The 21,465-nt window shown below is 32.8% G+C and overlaps 1 protein-coding gene across 2 annotated transcripts in view; it reads right to left on the reverse strand.

The window, feature by feature from the left end:
• Nucleotides 1-21,465, reverse strand: part of CD2AP (CD2 associated protein) — a 103,750-nt gene that overhangs the window by 6,234 nt on the left and 76,051 nt on the right. The window contains exons 11-17 of one of the 2 annotated variants that reach the window (XM_082663959.1): nucleotides 21,166-21,228; nucleotides 12,532-12,697; nucleotides 7,587-7,660; nucleotides 5,118-5,230; nucleotides 4,281-4,382; nucleotides 3,013-3,182; nucleotides 381-444 (exon numbers count right to left, since the gene is read on the reverse strand). In XM_082663959.1, the coding sequence (XP_082520085.1) occupies nucleotides 381-444; nucleotides 3,013-3,182; nucleotides 4,281-4,382; nucleotides 5,118-5,230; nucleotides 7,587-7,660; nucleotides 12,532-12,697; nucleotides 21,166-21,228 (752 nt within the window). Of the gene's footprint in view, nucleotides 1-380; nucleotides 445-3,012; nucleotides 3,183-4,280; nucleotides 4,383-5,117; nucleotides 5,231-7,586; nucleotides 7,661-11,804; nucleotides 11,948-12,531; nucleotides 12,698-21,165; nucleotides 21,229-21,465 lie in introns of both variants that reach the window. The other variant, XM_082663958.1, reaches the window with a different exon arrangement.

The following is a 21,465-nucleotide window of genomic DNA, read 5'->3' on the forward strand; positions in this document are numbered from 1 at the left end:
TGCCCCCAGGCAAAAAAAAGAAAAAAAAAGTTTAACTGTGAAGAAAAGAGAACTATAGCTCAAGAAAGGAGTGTTGAGTGCAAAAGATCTAAAACTAGACACCTTTAAGAGGCAAGAACCATGTTTGCTTTATTCATGAGTGTATATACCTTGTGTCCCGTGTCTATGAGAGTGAGTGCTCAAAAAACATTTGCCGAATGAATGAATGGAATGTGGCAGGGAGTCAACAAGAGATTAATTAAATGGCGACCAAGCTGTAGGGAGTGTCCAACTAAAGCAGGATAGCATAATTTGTAGCGGAACCAATCACCCAGTTGGGTTGGAAAAAACATGTCTAGTTTATGCTGACTACAATCTCAATGCTGGAAGAAATGAATTACCTCTAGATTACTTCTCATTGCCTTCTCTTCTTCCAAATCTTTTCGTAGTTTTTCCAGTTCTTTCCTAAAAACAAAGTATTTATTACTGTTAAGTCTTCCGATTAAACAATATACATTTGACTAAGGTTAATAGGATCTGTTGCCTGATATCCCAGAACATAGGGAAAACTTTGAAAGGAAACAGCCATATTGACTGAGAAAAAATTCAAATTCTCTAGTTGAAATGATTCAATACAACAGTTAAAAAACACAGCAAAATCATGGCAAACTTGAGATAAAGAAATTTTTAAGTGAATACAGGTAATTTTCCATATTCAGTTATCATTCATTTCCAAGGCAGGACACACAGCCCAAATAATTTGGGAAAATGAATGTGAAAATATGTCACAATGCAAGGCAAATTATAATTTTTAATACAATAACCTGGACTTTACATACCCTTCTCTGTTTTTTTTAATTAACTATTACATTAAAATCCAAATCAATAAACAAAAAACTGCAGCCAACAATCCCTCTTCTGTAACTCATGTTTTCATTTTTCTAGGTTCCTTGTATATTTTTATATAGTCATTTTCCCCTCCATTTCATTTTCTAAGAAGAACTCAAGACTTTTAAAATACTCTTTGGAAAGAATTCTAAAATATCTGATAAATAATATATGTAAGTCATTAATATTTTTATTCATTCTACAGCTTATTTAAGAGCACCTATGGGCAATTTGTATGTGGATTTATTCTTTCATTATAGCACACTTGGTATCAAAAATGCAAAATGTCAAAATTAACAAATCAGATTGTTCTCTAACTGGTACCTGAGAGGTGCTCAATAAATATTTACTAGATAAATGAACTTATAGTTTATAATGTGCTTACTGCAGAAACTGTGGATAAATTTGCCAAACCTAAACCAAGGTAAACTGAAGAATTCAAGAAATATCATGTATCAAATTTCCTCTCTATATATGATATAAATGTGTATAATATATGTTTTCTAAGTAGGCGTTCAAGATAACTTTATGTTTCTATCTAAGAGATGTTTGTAGAAGTGCTCTGCAAACTATAAATACATCATGTTGTTAATCTCAATATTTTTTTAAATAAATAATCCAATGTCAACAAAGAATTGGAGGAGAAACAGTGAATTCAAAATCAGTGGTAACACGGTCTCTGGCGATGAGTATTATACCAGATTCCATATTCCATGAGATACTCTTAGAGGCCAGAGAAGAAGCTGGAGTAGGGGAGGAGCACCTGAACCCTCACCCTCAGTTTAGTTAGATTAGCTGATCTTGATCTATTTTACCTACTGGGCTTTTGTGGAAGTATGTTTAAAATGCTAACACATTTTAAAATTCACATAATAATGTTTATAAGAAAAGATCTCTAAATCAATAGAAGATCCAAGTTTGAGTTCTAGCTCTACCACTTAAGAGCTGTGTGATCTTACATAATTACCTTTACCTCTCTAAACCTTTATTTCTTCATTTAAAAGAAGGGAGGGGACTATAGCAGGTGATCTTTTAAATTTATTTTAGCTCTAAAAAGTCCCTAACTTTTACTTAGGCATGCCTCACCATATACCATTATCAAAAACTTTCAGTTAAGAGAAAGGCCTTACAAATCACCTATCCCAACCCATTTGTTTTATAAATATCCAACTCAACCCCAGCAGAAACAGTGATCAAAGTCCTCTGAGAAGAAAACCAAATGTATATATAGATACATCACAGATCCAAAATAAAATGGCTTTTCCTAATACTTTTAAGACTAATTAACCCATCTTTGACATTTCTAGCCTCAAATTATGTGTTTAAGGTTCATCTATGATATAACATGTATTAGTATTTCATTTCTTTTTACGGCTGAATAACATTCCATTGTATGGATGTACCACATCTTGTTTATCTATTCATCAGTTGATGGACAGTTGGATTGTTTGAACTTTTTGGCTATTATGAATAATACTATAAACATCTGTGTACAAGTTTTTGTTTGAACATTTGTTTTCAATTCTCTTGGGCAGTACTATACCTTGGCGAGGAATTGCTGGGTCATATGAGAACATGAGATTTAACTTTTGGAGTAACTGCCAGACTGTTTTCCAGAGTAGCTGTACCATTTTACATGCCCACCAGCAAGGCACAAGGGTTCCAATTTCTCACATCCTTGCCAACACTTGTATTGTTCATATTTTTTATTATAGCCATCCTAGTGGGTGCGAAGTAGTATTTCATTGTGGTTTTGATTTGCATGTGTTAATGACTAATGATGTTGAACATCTTTTCGTGTGCCTATTAGCCATTTTTCTATAATCAAGCTACTAGAACCAATTCTATAATCGAGCTACTACTTTCTGATTTACCTGGTTTGCCTTTTTCATAATTGGGCTGGGTTTTCTTATCCAAGCTTTCCAATTCCTAATTAGAATAACTAGAATTAATAGAGTTTCTAATTATTATGTTTTCTAATTCAAGCTTTTTTGCCTAGAGAGACACTATCAATAAAAATTTCTTTGAAAACAAACTTGCTCATACTAGAAACTTGGCAGATTACTTCTTTACTTGATATAATTTGAAAGAATTCTTTACACATGTGTTAAGTAGTGCTCAAAGAAGAAAATAAGGGCTACTTACCCATGATCCTTTTTTAGTGCTTCCACAACACACAGCAATTCAACAATCTGAGCTTTAAGTTCATCCAAAGAATTTTCTGTTTCTAGCTTAGCTTTGATTTCTAATGGAGTTAGAAAAGCAGCTGTATTTGGTTTAGAAGCACTTGAAGGTGTTGAAAGGTAAACAGACGGCTGAAAACATATAATAAACAGAAAATTTGTATTTACATTTAATATTACATTATAAATTCAAAAGATTTTTACTGCAAGGAGATAAATAACTGAAGTAATACTTCCAAGATAAATAAAAAACTTGAAAATCCAAAAAGCAGTTTGACGTTCATAAATGGAAAAACCACTAAACGACCAAAGAATAAACTTGTAATTACTAAGGGTTTTTGTGAGAAATGTCACGGGCTTTATTTAAAAAAAAAAAAAGAGAGAAAAGAAGATCCATTAGATTTATCTTATGGTTTACCTAGTGGAACATCTAGAAGCAAGAATATAAAAGCATTATTAAGGTACTGCTTTGATCCTTCATATTAAATAGTTATTATTTAGGATATCCAGAGAGCTCCAATTAAAAGCGATTATGAAGGATTTAGTAAGTCAATAGAAGAGGCATTAAAATGGATCCATGGCCTGACATTCTTTTACCATTTCACTTAGGTAACAGCAAGTAAAATTTCAATAGACTGCTAACAGCTGAGAGAATTCAGATTAAGTGTATCTGATAAAATGAATAGCAGTCAAATGCCTTGAAATGAATTTGAGGAACAGGCATGATCTTCTCAAATATAAGATGTGTGTCAGTTGTGGTAATACTATCTTAAATTAAAATGGCAAGGGCTTAGCAAAGACTCTTAACACCACGTAATAGACGGAAGAATCCATGTATTCTACCATTCATTCCAGTGTGTATTCAGTGCTTATTATGGTGCCAAGCACCAAGTTACATAAGGAGTAAAAGAGTGATGGCTTCTGCCTAAGGAGTGCATGTTTAACGGGAAATGAAACAAATATATATAGATCTATGCCTTAAAAAATATGAAACATGTAACATTTGTATTACTCATTTAAAATAATGTGACTCTCCTAAAAAAGATCTACAGAGAATAATGTAACTTAAGTTTAACAGTAATTATTTAATTTTATTTAGTTTTAGTAGGAATTATTTTATTTCCTGGCAGAAGAAATAATTCTTCCTGAAGGACATGTTAAATTCCACAATTTTGATGTTCACAAAGAACGCTACAAATTATACAAATCTTAGACCAAAATGCACCTTACCTTTGGAGAGTAGCATGAATCCTTCTTAAATTCAGATGGCTTTAGGTTGGCACTATCATCTTCTTTTGGTAACTTCAGGATTTTTTCTGGGCTTTGAGTTGGCTGAATGATTTTTTTTTTAAATCAAGAAACAGAAAACACCAAAGAAAGAAAAGGCAGTAAGCATCTAGATAATAAAGTAAGTAACTTTTATCACTGTTTTCAGCAGATACTGTTCCAGATATTCCATTATTGTTAACAGGATTTTACATAATTTCATGCTGAATAACACACTTGCATATCTTGAGGGCGGAAAAACAGCTTGCCTATTATCAACAAAAATTTTCCCTACTTAGGTAATTTAAAAGCACAATAGTACTTAAGAGCTAATGTATTAACACTGAAGTACTACCAGTATCCCAGGCAATATACTGAGAGCATAAAAAGAAGTTGCACATTTAGAGACCAGGATTAGTACTACAAAAAAACACTGACTATTTCAGGGGGAAAAAAAATGTTCTCATTCTTTCTTGAAGTGAATATGTACAACTCAATTCTAATTACTGCTTTTGGACAAGTATATTGCACAGGTCCCCTGTCCCCTCTCGACACTGTGCTCTGTGGTTATGGTCTTAGGACAACTCTGCTTCTGATTCTGTAACCTTCCATTCCACGTCCTGTGGAAATGAACAGGTCTCTTCCCCATATCTCTTAAATACAACCCTTGGCCACTTGAGTATAGTTACCTTCCTGATTTTTAAACTTCAGTGGAGCTATAAATCCTCCCTCATTCTTATCTTCAGAAGGACTCTGGATTTACTAAATTCTCTGTGTTTCATAATACTAAATGTAACTCACAGAATGTCCACCATTGAAGCGGCCAGGCAATCTTCTTCCAGGCATCTTCGGTCTATTTGCAGTGAGATGTAGCAAGTTTTCTGATGAAGCTATGTCATCAAAATTTACAAGATCTGGAGAAGAAAAGTAAACATATCTATTAAGAGATAACTGCACATTTTAAAAGGCAAAAAAGAACGTCTCTGATTTTTAACAAACTATAAAATTAAAAAGAACACCACCAAGACTCACAAGTTGACCTGTGCTTTTCATATGCATTTGGAAAACAACACTCACCCTCAAAAACTAACATCCTCTTTACCTGATACATTTTATATATTAACAATATAAAGTTCATGTTTTTAACAGAGACTTAGACCTCAACAAAAGTTCTTACTGCAAGATATAAATCTGTACCACAAGTTGTAGTAGTATGAAAAAGCAGTCATCTTAAGTTCTTGCTTATAAAAAAAAACATGATCTACTTCTTCAACTCAGAATTAATTACAACATATCAAAAAACTAACTTATGAAATGTGTTTTAAAGTTCAAGTAATATCCTAATATTAAAATTTTTTAAACTCAATTTTATCTGGGACCCTGCTGCTTTCCAATTGCATTTCTTAATGTAAAGTGAAAGTGTAATTTAATGTGTCTTCATATATGTATGTGCATAGTATACTGTAGCTGGGACTCGACCTGTTTATAGTTCACTGTACTTCTGCTTAGACATTATCATGTGTAGGAATCAGACCATAGTTATAAATCTAAGGCAAATCAGATACCAAGGGAAAATGCTACATAAATCATCCATTTGCTTCCCCACCATCAAAGGCTGGTTGACCTTTGATCCAATAACTTGAGTTTAAGGACAAATCTAGGTAATTTCTATCTCTGAAACAATAGTATATAATACCTTCCCTTTTTCTAGATGGTCCAGAAAACCTTGCTGAAGGAGTTGGTCTTTAATTTTGAAGCCCAGATATCTATAAGTGGTAATAAGAACCCTAAGGTTAATTCCTGGCACTTCCACTATCATTATAATTTTCCTTTGGCCCAGGTTCCAAACTAAGATTATTAATCACAGTCAATATGCCGTCACTCATTATGGCAGCAGGTGTCTTTTGCCTTGTCTTCCAGGTATGGAATCATTCTTCACGTTGCCATTGCTTGGAAGTTTATAATGCTTTCTGTCAAATATTTAGATGTCCAAACTCAGAGAATTGTTATTTCTTAAAAGAAATCTAAAGATACTTATCATTACTGCCCTTAAAGCTTACTCATCAAATTTCATATTCAAAGTAATTTATTTAGAGAATTTTTTTTAAAGGGATGGAGGACACAAAGGTAAAACAGGAAGAGGTTACCACTAACTGGCAATATACATTTTGTAACAACTGTAAGTATTTGTTGACCTCTGTTAATTCTTTTCCATCTTAACATTCTGGGATTACTTTGTATGTTCTATCTTGGATCTAGTCACTAGGCTAATATACCACAACAGGCAATCTAATGGGCTTGGATTAATTTTTGTGTTGAGTTGTTCAATAATTGTCTATAAATAATTATAATATACAACAAACCACAATAAGAAACACAGTGGCTTTAATGGAGAATGCATTATATAATGTGAAAGACCTTGAGCTTAAACATATATTTAAAAGAAAACAATATTTTAAAAGATGTTAAAAATATGCTATAGTTTGAAGGGTTAAAAATTGTTTTTTACATCAATAAATATGTATTGACAACCTACAAAAAAAACCTTGAGAAGTACAGTCCATTTTGGCCTGTGGAGATTATTTTCAAATGCATATTTAAGCAACTTTTAAAAAGAAAAAGAAACAAACAAAAACAAAGGAAGAGATGAAGATAAATTAAAAGGGTAAATAAAAGGAAGATTTACAAAATTATACACCATGCTCATGTAAAAATGTCTTCTGTATGTCCAGTTTTGGGCCACAACACCAAGACAAGTAATTTTACTATTCTAAAACTCTCTCAGGTCCTCCACTAAGTCATTAGGTTAGTAAAATGAAATAGTGCACATTTCTGACTCATGATATACTTGAATGCTTTTAAATTTACCTACGAGTGGTATCAGTGGATTTATATTTTACACACGGCATAAAAGGCATGACAATCACTTAACTCTTGCCATCACATTGTCACTCTGCCAGCCATTTACATGTCTACACATTGCCTAAGACATGGAATTTTAAAATATTAAAATAAATATAAAATTTTGGGAGAAAAAACCTGACTTTTATGGTTGTCAACTAAAATAACCTTGTATCAAAAGAATATTTTAAACTATCAAGAAAAAATTTCCAATATGAATTTCATTTTATTTTAAAATGGAAAACCAAAAGGGTTAGAATAGACAGACAAACACGTACACTTTAGTAAAATTACAAAGAAAAATCAATGTGCACCACCTATTCATATTGACTATATTATTTTTATTTCTTTTATAAATTGTCATCTTACCAAAATGGAGAAAGGTAGGATAATTTCCTGACACGTAAGAAGGGAAACATGGCAAACAGGCTAGGAAACAAAATCTGGAAAGAAAAGTCAAGGATAGGAATGTCTAGAAAAAAGACTAAACCAAAAAAATTATTTTACAAAGCAGGAAAAAGGAACAGTTGTAGAATGAATAGAACCATTTTAATGTTTAGCAGATATTGCAGTTCATCTAAACTTACATTAAGATGTGTATTAGATTTTAGATTTATTCTTTTGTCTTTCAAAAGGAAAAATTATTAGTATTAATTTCAATATACATTAAACTAGAAAGAAGTCTTCTTTAAATTACTCACTGAACACCAAGACAACTTCTAAAAGAATGTTTTAGTACTAAAATTAGAGGTCAGAGTAATAAATCAACATAGTAACAACTCATTGATATAGTTATAACTGAAATTAAACCACCTTTTAGTCAAAGTTTTGGTCCTCAGCACATGATAGTAGTTACAGTAAAAGAGGCAATTTTAATTCTGGTATGGTATAATAGGAAAAAAAATATGCCAAATATTATTTTTAAATATCCCACTATAAAAATACAGTAGTGCCTTAAGTGATACTCTCTATAATGATATTATCAAGGAAATTATTATTAGAAAATAAAAATTTTAATTACTGCTCTTATTTCCCAGGTAAATTCTACCTTTTGGGGTATGGTATTTTGTTTTGTTTTAATACTAGTTTAGATACAGGCTCGCTTTTTATAGTGTCTACCACTCAACAGGTAAACATTGTATTCAAAAAATCTCACCATAATTTCTTTCTGGAAGAAATAAATGAATAAATATTGGGAAATTAATTCAAACAAAATAGATCAATTATTAAATAGAAGTGAAGAGAAAGAATGTTGCCCTATTTAACAATGAAGGTTTTCAGATCAAATAATGTATCTCTAAAAATTTCCTTTAATCCAAGAAGAATTTATCACAAAAGATAATGAAAAAGGATAAGATACTACACTCTAAGAATACTTCATCAACTGTGCTTTCTTAATGAAACAGCTATGTTTCCACTAAGTTTTCTGTCTTGTAGTTTAAAACTAATTGTAAACCAATTTTACTTCCTGGAAAATTTACTATTTTAGAAATACTTAGACTATGTGAACTTTACAATTAACCTGTAGTAGCAATGAAACTATCCTAAACCAATTTTTGATGAAGTGTTGGAAAAAGAGAAAAAAATTAAAACATGGTCTGATAGCTCTGCAATTTGTAGTACTATCTTGTATCATATATGAGAATATTTATGAAAAATCTTAAAAAAATGAAACAAATTGAGTATTCTAGGAATGTTTTTCTTATGAACAAAAAAGACTGTATTTATACACATGAATATATATGTTTATATATGGGTTTGTATACAATCATATCAGAGAGTAACGAAAGGAATTTACATCCTTAATAGATAAGAGCAGAAACAGAGTTAAGAAGTGATTAACAGTAGAGGAGGGGAAGAAGGGAAATTACATTTTATAGCAACTTCCATGTTAGGTTTTCTAATAGGTATCATAGATATGATGGATCATTCAATTGTTAGTTAAGTGAGAAAATAAGCAAAACATGCCAATGACCAATTAGCTAATAATTTAAAACTCACATTTTTTTAACAGCAAATTCTACTATATCATTTCACCTCAAATTATTCTTTTACAAAATAATTAAACTCTAAGGAGATTTTCATGTATGTTTTAAACTTTCTGAAACTTACGTTAAAGGGCTAGTTTCATATGTCATTTAAAAAATTTAAAACTTCAAACTGGGCCATATATGTAAATTAAAACATGCCTCAATCTAACGCCAAATTTGAGGCTGTATCTAATACAGAACACAGTTTTTTTTATAAGGTGCCAACAAAGAAGAGGTAAAACACTTTTATACTACAAGTACTAAGGACATGATATTCTAATTTTAAAAAAAGGAAATAAGGAATTGAGGTTGGAGTTGAGGTTGAGGTTGGAGACATAAGCTACTTGCTATCAGCAGCTATGCCTTTTATCTTAGCGAACTATTTGTGCCCAAAACACTACTGCAAATACACAGCTGCTCAGTAAATATTTGCTACTTAATATGAACTCAATTTCCAAAATTTATATTTTCTGAACTTTATAGGGTGTAAGTGCAGTACACCAAAGGCAGTGTGATAGTGGAAGATATAAAGACTGAAACTTGGAATCAGCTGTTAGTTTTTTGACCGTGTATGTGTCTCGGCACCTCTAAATTACTTCCTTATTTATTTAAACAAAAAAGCAAACTAGAAGTTAGAAATTTTCAAACTCTGTTCCACAAAGCCTCACATTTTTAATGAAGAATAAATAATAGCTATGGCTATAAGACAAGAAATGGGACTAAAATACAAAGGAAAAGAACTTTTCAACCACCAATAGTCTGACATTGTTACATGGTATTTAGAAATGTACCAAAGGAAATAAAGTTTGCTGGTAATCCTATGTAGATAAAGTTTGGAAAAAAAGTGAAAATTTGTTGTAACTGACTTGAATTATTTTGGTAATTTCCATGACTTTGAGAAAACTAAATAAAGCAAATGTTGAAGAATGATACAAAGTAACAAAAAATACAGAAAAAAAATAATAAGCTCTAAATATTACCCTCTCAGCTCCCAGAGACTCATCAAAATTTAAGACTTCTGATAAATAAAGACTGCAGAATATTGTGGAAATTCAAAAGATAATACCTATGGATTTTTGATATCCAGAGTTAAAAGTGTGTGCTTAAATTTTTTTTCTCTATTACTTTTGAAAACACATTTCTAGCTACATTTTAAATCAAACAGAAAACAGTAAGAACTAATAGAATTACATTTTTTACCAGCAACCTCAATTTAAAAAAAATTAAAGGATATTTTAAAAAAACACGAAGTTTTTTTTTGTTTTTTATTTAACTAACAGTAAATTAGAACAATTTTCACCAAAAACATACTGAATATATTTGAGTGACTGTCTCTAAAATACAATCAACATCTCAATTTCCAGAAATTATTGATGACTATGGCTTCATCCAGATCAGGTAGGCTCCAAATACATGATGAAAGATCTATAAGACATTCCAATTAAAAAACTGAAGGAGACTATGCTTAGGTTAGAGCTTTTGTACTGACAAACTAAAGAGAACGAAGAAAAAAATCACCTAAAAAATTTGAAAGGTAATACGTAGCACATTTTACAATAGAGTGACAAAAAAAATCTTAGTGTAACTGGCTTTCAAGTTTAAATATAAAGAACTGTTAACTTGAAGCTAAAAAGTACGTTGACATTAATTTTTTTTTTAAAGAAAATCACAGAGAACTTTATATAAAGGGGATTTAAAGAGTTCTCTTCTGGTTTACATGATATTGAACACTTGCTGTGTCTTTAGCTTACTTTGTTTAGATGCAAAATAGGGGAAAATGGCATCTACCTCTTAGAGTCAGTGTTAAAATAAGAATATATATGAGAAAATGCTTTTAAAATGTTAAAAAACTAAAAACGAATGCAAAGTGCTATAAAATAAGCATTACCACAAAGTAATGATGGTGCAATGCCTTTAACAGTGAGACCTTGTATCAAGACTTCTCTGAAGCAAAAAAAAAGAGACTTTTCTGTTTCAAGTATTCCATTTTACAACTGAGAAGTATAAAAAACCAGGAGACAAAGATGATTAATGGGCTGAAAAATCAGTCCTAAAACTTAAGGAATTAATATTTAGCTAAAGAAGTAAAGCCTGCTGAGATAGACAGATATATACAGAGAGAGAGAGTCATAAGAAAGCCTATTTTCCAGAATTGGAAACAAAAGTATCTTCAGATTTAAGTGGGAAAATAAAAATAGTCTTCTTAAATATAATCTAGTGTTGGCACTGAAAGTCTATGTCACTCACATCTGCTTAAGTTAGATGGTATGGACATTCCATTATAAAGGGATAGAATGATAAATGACTGATCTTTTAATATCCATCTCAGTTCTCTGACCAGTGAGAAAGTTTATGTGAACCATAAATACCTTGCCCATTTATATTCTTTCAGTTTCATTTTTCTATTTCAACTTCAGAGATTTTTAAAAATTTTAATAAATTTCCACTGTATCTATCCACACACAAATTACATACACAACTTTCTTATTTTAAATAGTTTCTGAAAACTACATTTGCAACTTCTTTTTATGCACCACCTTTCCACATGTTAACTTACCTGTTTCTTTAGAGCTTCTAACTGTAAATGTATCTAGGTCTACTGATTTTGGTCTAAGTGGTAACTGTTCAGAATCTAGCTTTGGTTTTGATACTGGCTCAGTTTCAAATTTTGATAAAATGGTAGAAACGTCTCCATTAATCCTAAAATGAGAAAAATCAAACACATGCAAAAATCATTTGTATGTAAAGCATGACCATCTTTTAACACTGTGATTTAATGACACTAAAGAGGGACTTCCCTGGTGGTCCAGTGGTTAAGACTCCACACTCCCAGTGCAGGGGGCCCGGGTTCGATCCCTGGTCAGGGAGCTAGATCCCACATGCTGCAACTAAGAGCCTGCATGCCGCCACTAAAAGATCCCACATGCCGCAACTAAGACCTGGCACAGCCAAATAAATAAATAATTTTTAAAAATAATAATAATGACACTAAAGATGTTATACGATAATACTGATTTTCTTTCTTGTCTATAAAATTATTTCCATAAACATAAACCTCTACCCTAAGACCAATCATAATAAAATAAGAAATGTAGAACAGCTTAACATGAGTATATTCACCTAGCATGAATATAAGATTAACATTTAACACAGATTACAGTCTCTACAAAAAATACGAAAAGCAAATACTTTAAAAATTACTTTGACATTTAGAAAGGCAGTAGGGCCAATTATGTCAAAGGCAGGTAAATCAATAAACTAACTTCAAATTAGATAAAACTTACTTGGCTACAGGAGGTGGTGGAGGAACCGGTTTTTCAGGTCGCTTTGGGTACACTGTTCCAGGAGATCGCAGTAAATTATTGGCTTTGGCGGGTGGAGTAGGCTTCTTGGGTGGGACTTGTGGAGCAGCTGGTTTAGAAGGCTTCTGTTCCAGCACTGACTTTTCATCTGATTATTTAAAAATATTTACTAGGTTACTAACAATCAGAACTGTTTAGGTTTTCCTATTTCTTAAAGCTAACGTCAGGCTGGAAAGGTGTGAAACAGAAAGAGACACTATTCGTGTATATGTGCACTGTTTTAAAATTATAATTTAATAATCCTAACTATCCTTTAAAAAAAACTCTACTTTGGTGGGAAGGAGGACCACTAATAAGCTTCTGATCAACAAATAATGCCTGCTTCTTACTGTCCTCCCACCACCCTTTGCTTTTAGGGCTGGTATTCTACTCAAATATAATCATGTATGATTTTACTCTAAGCAGAGAACAATATTATCTAGACTTATATCTAAATCACTTTCTGAAACTGAAGTATAGAGAACTAAAAATGAGTAGGAACTCTAGTGCCATCTAATGTACTTATTTAAAAATAATCATGATGACAAAAAAAATTTTTTAAGAGAAACTGAGGCTAGATTGATTAGTCACAGATGAAAAAATTACAGGCTTATATTTATAACTCTTATCATTGTATTAGGAATTTTATTAGTACCATTTCATTTAATAATTCTATGAAATAGATAAGAAAATATGCTGGGAAAAAAAGATTAAGGACAATGTCATGCCATGTTAATAAAAACAATTTTATCACCAAAAAGGCATAGTTCTATACATAATGACATACTTAGTTCCTGATCTTTCAGGTACTAAGAATGGGTATTAAATTTGACACGTGTGCACACATATGAGATATTCATGATACAGCAGTCAGCAAAAATATATTATAAGGCATATATGCAAAAATAAGAAAGCTCCCAAGAGCAATATTGAGTGCTTTTCAAGATTTACTAGGTCTTTGAAAAGAATGTCTATCACAGGACCACAAATAATTTCATGAGATTTCTTATCAATCAGAAACCAGTAATTATGAATCTTGAACAAACACTGAAGGCCAGGGGCTTCCCTGGTGGCATAGTGGTTAAGAATCCACCTGCCAATGCAGGGGACACGGGTTCGAGCTCTGGTCTGGGAAGATCTCACATGCCAAGGAGCAACTAAGCCCAACAAAGAGTAGCCCCTGCTTGCTGCAACTAGAGAAAGCCCGCGCGCAGCAACCAAGACCCAACAGCAGCCAAATGAATAAATAAATTTTAAAAAAAGAAAGTACTTGGCAAAAACCAAACAGCAGTCAAAACGGATAAAAGGCCAAATTTAAAACAAAACAAAACAAAAAAACACTGAAGGCCAGGGGTAAGCCCCTTGTTAAAAATATCTGATTTTATCTAACAACAATGAAAATACAAAATGCTGTTGTTTCAGTTTTATCATTTATGTACAGCTTCCTTGGATCATTTGAAAATATAGCTTAGTCTTTTAAACCCTCATCATCATTTGGTACAAAAATCCATCTCTATATGGCTTCAAACTGTACAAGCACATCACGTAATTACACCACCAGAAGTGAAAGCCAACTCCCCAATTCTAACTATAAGCTGATAGAGCCATCATTATCAGAATTATAACAGTTAACCAAACTTATTTCTAGAAAATATTAAAAGAAAGATATTTTAGATAAATCAGGGAAAATGTTAAATGATAAATAGAAGTTCACTGATTAAATGAATATACTTCTTTAACAGATATGTAAATAACAGCTTGTGGAATTCCCTGGTGGGCCAATGGTTAGGACTCTGTTTTCCACTGCAGAGGGCATGGGTTCGATCCCTGGTCTGGGAATTAAGATCCGGCATACTGTGAGTCGCAGCCAAATAAATAAATAAATAACAGCTTGAAATCAATTCAATTCCTATAGGTTAGTCTAAAACAAAAGAACACATTCAATACTGCTGGAAATCAAAGGTGACAAAAATAAGATTCACCATTCCAGGTATATCCATAACTAAACCAACTACTACTATATGTTGACTTATTATATAACTAATATATGATGGCAATGTGTTTGAGTACTAGATTTATTTATTTTTATTGAGGTTACATTTACCTAACATAAAATTAACCATTTTAAAGTGAACAACTCAGTGCCATTTAGTACATTCACAATGTTATGCAACCACCACCTCTATCTAGTTCCAAAACCCTTTCATCACCCCGAAAGAAAATTCTGTTCCCACTAATCAGCTACTCCCCATTCCCTCCTCTACCAGGGCCACAAGGGGTCCAATTTCTCCACATCCTTGCCAATACTTGTTATTTTCAGTTTTTATTATTATTACAGACATCCTAGTGGGTGTGAAGTGGTAGTTCAATGTGGTCCTGGTTTGCATTTCTAATGACTGATGATGAACATCTTGCCATATGCTTGGTAGACATTTAGAAAAATTCTATTTCAGTTCTTTGCACATTTTTTGATTGGATTGTTTATCTTTCTGTTGGTGAGCTATAATAGTTCTTTATATATTCCAGATACTGGACCCTTTTCACACTTCAGATATTGGATATAGGGCTTGTAAATATTTTCTCCCATTCTGTAGTTTGTCTTTTTACTTCCTTGATAATATCCTTTGCTGTACAAAAGTTTTTAATTTTTAATAAAATCCAATTTAACTATTTTTCTTTTGTTTCTGTGCTTTTGGTGTCATAGCTAAGAACCCACTGCCAAACCCAAGACCATGAAGAATTACCCCTATATTTTTTCCTAAAAGTTTTAGTTTTATACCTCTTATATTTAGGTGAATGATCAATTTTTAGTAAAATTTTGTATATGGTATGAGGCAGGGGTTCAACTTTTTTCTTTTACATGTGGATATCCAACTGTGCATAGAATTTAAGTTTAGCTAGAGACTGGCCAAAAAAACAAAAGGAAATTTGGATTTAAGGAAAACATTCTTATGTTAGCTATCCAAATGCCCAAAAGAAGATATATGTAAGATACAGATGTTATGATAACTTAACATACAGAAAATTATAAGCATATAAAGAAATTTTTTATTAAAACAACAAAAATATATGACAGTTAACAAAATACAGCAAAATAACAAATATGCCCTATCTTATTTACTACAAAATATAGCAATACATTACTAACACTATACATACTAGGTTAATCCATTCCTTAATTCAGATTAGGGTTAGTTCCCTGCTGCATGAATAAGAATTTAAAAATAAGTAATAATACTGGTACTAAAGCATGAATGATTACAAGTCCATAAATTCTGACTAAAAAGTCAAATATTCCATTCTTTATCACTGGTCGTTTGGAGATACATTAGACAAAAACACAGTACTATGCAAAAAGTAGCAAGTATGTTCTTAACTGAATCTATTTTCCTAATATTTTAGAAAAATTCAGGACAAAAAAAAACTACCCATATTTATCTCACTGAAGTGACTTAAACTGTAATATAATGTATTTTCAAAAGCCTAAGTACAAAGTTCAAGAAGTTATCATCACAGGAACAACTGAGTAACCAGCACTCCGGCCAAGAACTGAACCGTAGCCACATTAAGTTCCTTCCCCTCATGCCTCTTCCCAGTCACTACCTCAATGCTCCCATCCAAAGGTATCTTCTAACACTATAGATCACTTTTGAATATTTTAATTTTACACCACTGAAATCATAATATGCTGCTGTGTGAAACTCTATCTCATTCATTTGTTGCTACGCTATATATATAGTATCCTGGCATATGAATATACTTCAATTTTTTTATCCATATAACTACTGATGGACGTTTGTGTTGTTTCCAATTGACGGTCAGTGTAAATAATACTAGATAAACTTTCTTATTTGAGTCTTTTGGTGTACATACGGAACACACATTTCTTGTGAGTATATAATTAGGAGTAAAAGTGCTGGGTAACAGGGTATATAGATTTATTCAACTTTAGTTCTCAAGAGTAGATAAAACAGTTTACATTCCCACCTACAGTGTATAAGAGTTCTGAGAATCTGTAACCTCACCAACATTTCGTATTGTTAGTCTTTTTAAAAATTTCACCCATTTTGGTGAGAATCTTACTTTGGTTTAAAATTATATTCCCTTGCTGAGTAATGAATTTGAATAACTTTTACATACATTGGTAAGAATGAAGCAGGCTACTGAAAGGTATGTCCAAGAAAGTCTTCCCCCAAAGCAGGAGAAAAACTTGTGCTCCAAACTGTTGCTATCATTACTCTCCTGAGGGGCAACATGCATGGCAAGCACTCGAGGTACCTCTGAGGAAACAGTGAGAATGACACTGCTAAGCAGATTTGAGAAAACCCATGTGGTGGCTTGGACAGCGAGTAGACAGTGAGGATTTAAACTCCATTCTTATGACTTGGGAAAGTATCCCATGAAATAATGGGGCGTCACCTAAGAATCAAGGGCAATAGGGTGATTCGTTTCATGTTTTCTACTAGCTCTTTTTTAATCCTCCTCAATATGGCAGGGCTTTTCAAGGACATACTCTCTGAAACTGAGATCAAAAGAGAGAGAAAAGTAATGAACGCACACACTGGTGGCATACACCGTTTCTCCTGTAAGAAGGCTTAAGGCTCCTCAAAGTGGCCCTAGCCATGGTTTGAAAAAGCTCTGTTGACTCTGGAACAAGAGAGAGATAAACTTATGTTTATTTTTAAAGAAATAATTTAATCTATGTCAATAATATTCAGACCCTCTGACCCTGAACTGACAGTGGCTCTCTCCCCCAATGCCCATTAATAGGCAATGCCTGTCACTTTTCTTATTTCTTGCACCAGATCTATTAAAGCCATGTCAGGTTAATGAGAACATTTTGACAATATTAAGAATTGCTTCCCTTGTTATATTTGTCTTGTTTCACTTACTTAAAAACTGCTTACATTTGCACACCTAAACTTTGAAATCAACACTTTATAGTTTTAAAATCTTTCAAGTGAAGAGTTTTGGTGGTGGTGTTAAGATTTAGAAATAAGGGGAAAAAGGTCTTTTCTATTTACTCACATATTTACCACTTCTGGCATTCTTCATTACTTTGTATACATCCAAATGCCAAAACAGCATCATTTTCCTTCTGCCAAAACGAACCTCTGTTAACATTCCCTGTGTAGTACATACAGGTCTACTAGTAAAGAATTCTCTCCGATTTTATCTGAAAGTTTTCGTTTTGCCTCCATTGCCTGAAAAGTATTTTTGCCAGGTAGAGAATTCAAGGTTGACAATTATTTTCTTGCAGACTTTATGTTTTTCTCTTTATCACTGCTTTTCATAGAATTTATGATGATGTGCCTTAAGGTGATTTCCTTTATGTTTTTTCTGCTTGGAGTTCACTGAGCTCCTTGGATCTGTGGGCTTAAAATTTGCACCAAATCTAAAGATTTTTCAACCATTATTTCTTCACATATTTTTTCTGTCCCCTCTCTTCATTTCCTCAGGGACTCCATTTACACGTAAAACTGCTTGATATTGTCACTGAGGTCACTGAGGCGTTGTTCATTTTTTCCTAGTCTTTTTTCTATATATTTTTAGATAGCTTCTATTGCTATGTCTTCCAGTTCACTAATATTTCCTTCTGTAGTCTCCAAACTGCTGGTAATTCCATCCAGTGTCTTTCATTTCAGCTGCTGTATTCTTCGTCTGCAAAATTTCAATTTGGGTCTTTTTTATATTTTCCATTTCTCTCACCATCATGTTTGTGCTTTCTTCTACTTTACTGAACACATGGGCTACATTTATAATAGCTATTTTAATGTTCTTTCTGCTATTTCCATCATTTCTTGATATTTCTGGGTCTGTTTAAATTGACTGACTTCTCTTTTGGTTGCTATTTTCTTGCTTCTTTCCATGTCTGATAATTTTTGATCAGATAATGGGCATTGTGAATTCTATCCTCTTGGGTGCTAGATTTTGTTATATTATAATGTAAAGCATTCTGGAATTAGACTGATCTGTTTCCAAGGTAGGCCTTTAGTCTAAGCTGATACACCCTTTTATGGACTTCAATGCATTATGAGGTCTTGTGGCTCATGGGAACATGAACTATTTGTGAGTTCCAGAAACTGTTTCAGCAAATGTCTTCCAGCAGTTATTTCTCCAGCTATGGAAAATTTCCTTTCACAGGTAGGTAATTCAGTACTCGGCCAAAGCCTCATGGTAAGCCCTGTAGAGCTCTCTCAGTACTCTACGCAGTTCCTTCCATTCTGGCACTCTGTCCCACAAACTATAGCTGCCTTGGCCTCCCTAAACTCCTATTACCTCAACTCTCTATGAATACTGGGCTCTGTTTGGCTTTCTCCTTTCTGCTGCTTGAAAACTGCTTCTAGACAATAAGCTAGGGGTAATTTTAGGGTTTGCCTCATTGATTTCAGTGATAACAGTCCTATGCTACCTGTTGTCTGATGTCTAAAACCACTGTTGTATGTATTTTGTCCAGTTTTCTAATTGTCTAACTCCGGGGGACAAATTCAGTCCCTGACACTTCATCATGACCAGGATTTTGAGCAAATAAATGTAATACAAATGCATTACCTTCCATTTTATTTATAAGATCAACTGACTGATTTCAGGGAATATAAGAAGCCATATTCTTAATTTTAACAAAACCCTTACCTACTTGATGAAGGGGACTATAAAAGAAATATCATAATGAAGATAATAAAGCCAGTAACATACTTCTTATATTTGGTTCTATGTATCTTTGTATGATGAGTTTTTCATGTAGGAGATATTATAACCAAGTACCAAAATAAACTGATCCAAGACTTGGACCTAACAACAGCTATATCACAAAGGACTAATCTGAGATCAAGAAATACCTTTATTAAATATAAATTGTTTTTGCATCTAAATTTAAAAATCTCAAATGCAAAAACAAGGGGAGTTGGGGATATAAAAACTTTCCATGCTGAGCACAGATCATGAGAGAGATAAAGCTATGAAGGTGTATGATATTCAGAGTCAAGAGTGTGGTTGCTACATTTAGTGAATGAAAAGAGTAGAAGATGATACCAAAAATGTACTGAATAATTTGGGATCAGTTCCTGCCAACACCAAATGCTGACCAGGATGTGGAGCAACAGGAACTCTCATTCTTTGCTGGTAGGAATGCAAAATGGTGCAGACACTTTGGAAGACAATTTAGCAATTTCTTACAAAACTAAACATACTCTTACCATATGAACAAGCAATTACATTCCTTGGTATTTACCCAAGTGAACTGAAAACTTATGTACACACAAAAAGTATGCAAGGTTTATAGCAGCATTATTCATAACTGCCAAAGCCTGAAAGCAACCAAGATGTCCTTCAGTAAGTGAATGGATAAACTGTGATACATCTGGACACTGCAATATTAATCAACATTGAAAAGAAATGAGCTATTAAGCCATGAAAATACATGGATAAACCTTAAATGCATATTACAAAGTGAAAGAAGACAATGTGTAAAAGCTACATAGTGTATGACTCCAACTCTATGACATTCTGAAAAAGCAAAACTATGGAGAAAATAAAAAGATCAGTGGCTGTCAGGGGTTGGGGGAAGAGAGGGATGAAAGCACAGAACATAGGAATTTTAAAGAGATGAGACTATTCTGTATGATATTACAATTATACATTAGTCCAAACTCATGAAATGTAAAACCCCATAAGTGACCCCTAATGTACACTATGGACTCTGAATGGTAATGGTGTGTCAATGGAGGTGCGCTGACTGTAACAAGTGTACCACTATCATGCAGGATGCTGACGGTGGGGGAGGCTGTGCATGTGTGGGGCAGCAAGAATACGGGAACTCTGTACTTTCTGCTCAGTTTTGCTGTGAACCTGAAACTTCTGAAAAACAGTCTCTAAAAAATGAATCTGAAATAGAAGCCAGACAAGGAACTAAAATGAGAGAATACAGTAACACTTTAAGCAAGAGACAAGGATAGGAAGTGGAAACAACAAAGGCAGTAGAAACAAAAGTATTCTGCAACAGTATTCAAGTTTTTACAAGAATATATAACCTAATCTATTAGATACAGCCACTGCAGATCTTTGTGTACAAAGAGAAGGAGGTGTTAACAATAACAAGTAATGTTTTTAAACAAAATACATATGTTGGAATACCTTTCCAAGTTTATATGACAAATATATGCAGTGAAAATTAAATAATACATAATAAATCACTTACATGTTTTAAGTAAGAACTCACTCTTATACCTAAGAAAAAAATTTTAAATGTATTTCAACTTGGACACTATGAAAATAATAAGAGTATAACTGTTTAATGCTTAGTTTTCTTACACATTATTTGAAATAACATTAAATACTACATCCTTACTGAGGTGATGGTGTAACTTTTTCATGAATGTAAACTGGTATCAGTTTGAGTAAAAATCTTAATTTCCTATTGATCTTGACAAACTCCCTCTTTGAAATCCCCAAGCACTACATAGTAAATAATGAACACTTGTTAAAAATCAGTGTGAATGACTCAGTGTGGAGATATGTTTTTCTTTACACTGACAATGAAAGGAATTATTTTTCTGACAGTAGAAGAATCTGCCTCACCTTTTTCTTCAGGCTTTGTAGGAAAATACTTCTTCTCTGCACCTGTCAGCTCAGGCTTTGGAGCTGAGGGGAAAAAAACGTTAATACATTAAAAAAAAAAAAAAAGTTTTAGAGCACAAAGATAATTATACTCCTAAAAAGCAAAGGTTTAAAAAATAACATCAGATGAAAATATGGTTTAAAAGACTGAACAATATACCAGAATCACTGAGCTCAACATATAATCCTGCACCTGCCACGATCACCTTAGTAAGTGATAGCTCTGTGGTCTCAGTTCCTTCCTTATCAAATGAAGGAGTT

This window comes from Grampus griseus, assembly GCF_964374135.1.
Source record: "Grampus griseus genome assembly, chromosome: 10".
In the NCBI taxonomy this organism is placed as follows: Eukaryota; Metazoa; Chordata; class Mammalia; order Artiodactyla; family Delphinidae; genus Grampus; species Grampus griseus.